A 6,400-nucleotide genomic window follows, 5' to 3' on the forward strand; every position below is an offset into this window, starting at 1 on the left:
ATTCCTCTGTCATGAGGAATCTGTCTTCAGGAGCAAGTTATTGTCTCTTTTTAGAAACAAGGTCCCTACCCAAATAGATTTGGTTTTTAGGTTTTTTTTTAAATTTACACTGTGATTACAGAAATAATAAAAATACTCAAGTGAGCATCTGCTGCTGGCTAATTTAAAATCAAACTCATGACAAGCATCACTGTTGATAACGATTACCGTTTGATAGCATCATTGGCTCCCTTTTCTTGGCATTCAGAGATTTTAAGGTACAATTAAAGTAAAATAGAAGTTAGGAGAAAGGTTTTGACACTCTAGGCAAAGCAGAAGAGAAACACCACTTAAGGTATTGATAAAATTAAATTTTTTGTTTTAGGAAAGTCAGACTCTTGCAGGATCAAATCCTGTCACTGACTTTCAAATATTCCCATTCACAAAAAAGGATGGCTCTAGTGAGTCAGTTTACTGCAGTGGTTCTTAATAGTCTTTCTTCAGTGGCCGATCTTGCACTTTGTACTTTTGGAAACAGAGGTATATGGGATGAAATGTGATCTCTGAACAATTTTCCCTAGAGCAGAGAGGTTGTGTTCCCTTCCAAGGTGCAGAGGAGTAGTGCCTGTCAGCTTTTCTTCTCTCTGAAGTGAGTTAATTCCTCTTGGCTTCTCAGTGTGAACAATTGTGGCTTTTAGGTTACCTTTCAGTTTTTCTCAGACAGTGCTCTTGCTCTTTTCATAGCCCTGTGCATTTTGAACACACTCACAAATCTGACTTTTCCCTCATGTCACTCACCATCTTTATTCAAATGCCTGTTAATAACCTTTTTCCTCCGTTTTTTGCTTAACTGAGCTCTGGGCACTACAGGTGAATATATGAATGCACAAATAAATAGCATAGACTGTTTGATATGAGGTCAGGCACATGGTAAAGAAATTCAATATCTGATACACAGCAATTACTTAGAGTACTTTGTACACAGAAGGATTATATAGCAGACATAGAATCTTTGGGTTTAGTCAGTGCTCTGATCTGAATGTTTTTAAACTTTTATCCCACTGTTGGTATAGTTTTGCATTTGTAATACTGACAGTTACTCTGCAAAGGCATAGTTATAATCTCCTACAACACTGTCATCTGGTGGTTGTTTTAAGTCACGACATTTAAATAAAAAAGTAAAAATAACAATCAGATCAGGCTAGAAAAATGCTCTGATTATCTATTTATACTAAAACTCTTCATGTTCTAATCACAGCACTATAAACGATTTTGCACAACTATTTCTTCTCATTCTGTAGGCTGCAGGCACAATGAGTTACCATAATTTTCACGGCATTGTCAGATATACCGCTGTCTTTTGTAATGTTTGTGATCAAAATACTTCCGAACTGAAACTGTTTATCTGTGCATCTATGCATGGTACACTCCCTGACTGCTTTAGCATCAACAATGGTATTTTGCATTCTATGAGTAGGAATAAAAACTGCAAATATTACCAGATGCAACATTCCATAAACTGTCTGTAAAGAACAGTGATATGTACGTGAGTTCTGGACAGTAACTTCTATTACATGATCAGTGCTCCCTTCTGCTTAGGTTTTTTTCCTCTAGTACCAGTTCTTGTTAATTTCTTTGTAAAGCAACCCCCTCAATGTCAATTATTATCCAGGCAGAATAATAGGAATATTCAACATTATTTTAACAGCAGGAGGATGAAATAAAGAAAAATTCAAACATGAAAAACGTCCCTTCCAAAAAATACAAACCAACATTAAAAAGCTATCAAAAACACTACATATTGTACGTTCTTCTTTGTCTTTTAATATTTGTATTGGATGACTGGATTGAAAGAACTAGCTGCTAGCAAATTCGTAGATGTTTGACAAAGTAATTGGTGTTGAATGCGTGGAAAACAGTATTGAAAGACATATTCATAGTTCATACCCAGATTTTTTTTATGACTTCCAGAAAGCTGCAACAACTTAAAGACAGCTTTTTAAAAATTAGCTTAGATTGGCTGAAGGCCGTATGCATGACTACTTCAGCCATCAGTAGCATCTAAAATAGTTACTGGTTGAGATAGTATCAATACTCCCAGTAACAGAGTTGCTTGTTAGCCAAACTTGAAGTAGCACCTAGTGGTATTAGTTGTGTTTGAAGTTAAGCAAATTGCTCACCAAAGACTGACTGTTCCTGAGCGCTCTGAAATAACTGGCAACATAAAGCTGTCCTGCTCCTGAGTGCCTCTGTCTGCCTTGCAGCAGCTCTGGTTCTCTGGGGACTCTGCACTGTAAGTCAGCAGAAATGGCTTGATTTTTTGTCAGGTTAGTTTTCTGCTGACTGAACACACAGAAATGACTAAGGGAACAGTCTGACAAGCACTGGAGCTAGCAAAAGGCAAGGAATGGGATGGCAGGGATGTGTGGGCCAGCATTGCTGACACTTAGAGAAGTCTAGACTGCTATGAAAACATAGTCTTTTACATTTCATGCTCTATTTCCTTTCCCACAGAAATACCTTAACTGCTATAGATCTAATTTGGAACAGATGATAACCAGTGTTGTTTGCAGATATACATTTATCTTTCACAACACCATAATATCATATTTTTCTTGTTTAGTCTATGTTAACTGGTGTACTTAGGGAAGATGAGGGACAAATCTTCACTTTCAATTACTACTTATAATTTTAGAAAGAAATCTGCTACGATCAGATCAGGCCTCTAGAAGTAAGGTACTATTCAGTTAACTGTGGGATTTTGACACTCTGTGTTTGTATGGAAGAATGGTTCCAGACATTTACCACAGGACTTCTGTGGGGTTTAGAGCAAATGCTTTGTGTATTGCAATATATTTTAATCTAACTTGCCCAGATGCTAAAACATTTAAAGCCCTTTTGTAAGGCTTATGATAGGGTTTTGCAGAATTATCACATATGTCTTCAGAATTTGGATACTGCTACTTAATGTGGGATACCACTTTGTATTACTGGAGCAATACTAGATACATAGCCACGGATCACAAAATATTGCTGGTTTGCACCAACTCATAAAAACACTGTCCTTGATTCTTTAGATGCCAACAATCTATATATGATTAAATGATACATACAAATATTATTTTGCCTCTTTCTAAAACCCAAGTTAGGCACCTCCTGTGAAGAACAATTCCTCCTGTGTGTGGAATTTACACAAGAAAAGACCTTGCTGTAGTAAAAAAAGTTCCCTAGAAAATATCCAACTCTCATGATTACCAGGTTAGTATTATTGCAACCCATTAAAAGAGTTTCAATTAATAAATCACCTTACCATTTTCTATAGCTATTGAGACCTTAGCCTAGGAAAAACATCATAGTTTCTAGTCTTTTACTTGTTCTCTTCCACATAGCCTTTACTCCTGTGAAAACATCTGTACTATGAGAAACACTCAGAACATACCATCTCAGGTTTTAAATTTTCCAAGGAAATAATACAGAGCTCTCTTTTATATGGGATACATTTTATGCAAGAATTAACAAAGCTGTGTTTTTCTGTTTGGTAGCGGCAGGAGCTAGTGTCCTTTCAGTTATATATCTATCCATCAAACACACATACTACATTTAGTGACTTAGGTTTAAAATTGGAGTGCAATCTGTAGATGCTGAACAGGGAAAGATAATAGAACACGTAGGTATGAGAGAATCATGGATTTATTAGGAGACTGAAGATTGTTAAAGGGTTTCCCAAACTGTTCATTAGGCAATGCTCCTCTCACTTGATAACCTCTGAATTATTGAGAGGAAGCAGAAGCTACCTGCCTGAAGTAGAAAAGAAAAAAAAAAATTTTATGGCTGTAGTAAACTTAGTTGCTTCATTTCCTCATGGACTGCTATTCAGTTGTTTTTGCCCTTTTAGTCCTGGAGATTTTTTCCTATACCTCTGTTTTAAGCTAACCTACAGAAGAGATAACATACATGGCTATTACAGCTTGTAGGTTCAAACTAGCTTTGTTGAAGGTGTTCGCAGTCAACATTTGTTCTCACCAGAAATCAGCTGAATGTGCCGTCATCTGATGTATGCATAGTAGCCTTAACAGGAACATACACAAAAAGGATTGCTGCTCCATTGTTGGAGAATGAATGCTGGCTACTGCTGACAGTCCTCTGCATCTGCACGGATAGGACTGGACACACATGCACAGATGTGATCCAAAAAGGGCTCTAAAGCCGTAGAGCTGTTTATAAACAGAAGAGTATTCAAAAGGGTTCAGGGCAAACGAAAACAACGCGACTTTCTTATTAGCAGACAGGCTTTCAGGCTGTTTCAAAGAGCAGTTGATGAGCATTTAGTCGGAAGCTTTCACAAGCCCGAGAACCGAGGACTTTGTTGTTACCTTGTTGCCCGATTCTTTGGCTTGTGAAAGCTTGTCCGCGACACGGTCACTCCCGGCTCAGGAGGGCTCGGTCACACGAGGGCTGTCGGACAGAGCCTTGTGGCGGGGCGGCGGCGGGGCCGCGGGCGGTAGGTACCGCTCCGTTTCCCATCCCTCTTGACGGAAGCGGTGACTCCTTCCCTGGGCAGCACCGCCTCCCGCGGCCGCCGGCAGGGGAGCGAGGCAGGGGAGCGAGGCTCAGCGGCGCTGCTCTGCTCAGCGGCGCTGCTCGGCGGCTCCATGGCGGGCCGGAGGGAGGGGTGGCGCGGGCCATCGCGCCACAAGTTTGTTCCTCGCCGCGCTCCGTGCCGGCCGGGGCGCTCGGCTCCACGTGTGCCGCGCAGGCGCAGCTCCGTGGCCCTGCCCCGCGGAGCGGAGCGGGGTCGAGCGCGGGGCGGCGGCTCCGCGGTCAGGGCGGGGGGGTCGGTGCCGGGCGCCCCGCGCCACCTCACCGGCCGGCCGGGCACTTGTGTTCTGGTCCTCTCCTCCCTCCCGCCACCATGTTCAAGAAGCTGAAGCAGAAGATCAGCGAGGAGCAGACGCCGCCGCGCGGGGCGGGGGGACGCGCGGGCCCCCTCCTGCCGCAGGTACGGCGGGGCCGGGGCCGGGGCCGGGGCTACCGGGCCGGGCTGGGTTTGGGGCGGCCTCTCACCCGCCGGGGCAGGGCCGCCACAAGCCCGGGGACACCTTGGTGTGCCAAGGGCCGGTCGGACAGCAGCAGGGGCAGGGCGCGCCGCGGGCTGCGAGCTGGCTCGGCCGGCGGGAGTCGCGCTCCGGTTTGCTGTCAGCGCTTCGCTGGAACTTGGACATCCAGCTTGGTTGGTATCGATCCGCCTCCTGCCGTGGAAGCCTCTCTAGATGCTTCTGAGACCGCAGTTTGGCCATTCTACAAGGGCAGTCTTTTGGACGAATGTAAAAACTATCTCTTGTCTGAACATCAAACAGAAGGGGGATTCGTTTTTAGCATTTACAGTAATGACACTTTTATATGCGCTGAACAATAATCCAACATTGACATCTCAAGTTATCCTTTTCTCTCAGTGTTTATTCTTTCAATTCTGTAGGTTCTTCTTGTTTTCGTCCTTTACAGGGCTGGTTTGCTTACCTCAACCTTATTCTTGCTTTTTTTTTTTCACTGTGGAAGAATTGAGAATATGGTATAAATCTGAGATCAAGGCGTTTATTTATTTGTTTTAATTGTAATTTAATTGGCTGGTTTTTTTACATGTGCTTTCATTAACTGTTGGATTCTAGAAACTATAATTTTAACATTATAATAATGCACATTAGATATGACATGGGTGCAGAGTATCTCTGTAAGTGATAGTGGCCAGAAAAATGTTACATGGATTGAAACAGAATAACTTCTCTCATGAAATTTTGGGTAGAAGGGCTTCAACAAGTTAACTTTGTATTGGCAAACTCCATGTTTATAATGTCTGCCCGTGTGTAATTGCTGGGTTTTAAATATCCTTTGCATCTTGGAATTTAAAAGAATAAAACTGATATATAAACTCTATATCCTGTAAATGTTAAGGTATAGGCAGGTAATTTGGTTAATTTGACTAATGGATGATCAGTTGTCTGGGCTTGATTGAGTGTAATTTGAACCACTGGGAGATCTGACACCACATAGTCTCAGTATTAGAGCATGGTTTCAAAACTGCTGACAGTCAGCTATGTCGTATTTTTTAAATCACTCATTTGTCAAATAGAGGTAATATTTTTGGAGATGGGTTTACTGTAAAGTTTTATGTAGTTTTTCAGTCTTATTTTTAGGTGTTTCACTCTGTCTTTTCTAGTTAGTGAAATTTAGTATGATTTTGTTAGTTGCAGTTTAGAGTGCTGCCCTGAACTGGCATGCGTGGTGAACTTTCAGTACAGTGCAGCTGCAGAGTTTACTGTTTTCAAGAAACAGCAGCTGAATTATGATACCTTGTGCACAGTATTGTAATCCACTTAGTTCAGGATACTGGGTACACGTGTGTGACACTTTTTCTGAGGAGGTG

At 42.0% G+C, this 6,400-nt stretch overlaps 1 protein-coding gene across 3 annotated transcripts in view; it reads left to right on the forward strand.

Annotated features, from left to right (window-relative positions):
• The first annotated feature begins 4,855 nt into the window (after window positions 1–4,855).
• GOLGA4 (golgin A4) overlaps window positions 4,856–6,400 on the forward strand; it is a 63,186-nt gene continuing 61,641 nt past the window's right edge. For 2 of the 3 annotated variants that reach the window (XM_027900599.1, XM_027900601.1), the window contains exon 1: window positions 4,858–4,978. In XM_027900599.1, the coding sequence (XP_027756400.1) occupies window positions 4,892–4,978 (87 nt within the window). In that variant the 5' untranslated portion in view covers window positions 4,858–4,891. Of the gene's footprint in view, window positions 4,979–6,400 lie in introns of all 3 variants that reach the window. The other variant, XM_027900602.1, reaches the window with a different exon arrangement.

Source organism: Empidonax traillii, unplaced genomic scaffold (genome assembly GCF_003031625.1).
Source record: "Empidonax traillii isolate 1590-97213 ecotype Southwest subspecies unplaced genomic scaffold, ASM303162v1 scaffold741:size898883, whole genome shotgun sequence".
NCBI classification, from domain to species: Eukaryota; Metazoa; Chordata; class Aves; order Passeriformes; family Tyrannidae; genus Empidonax; species Empidonax traillii.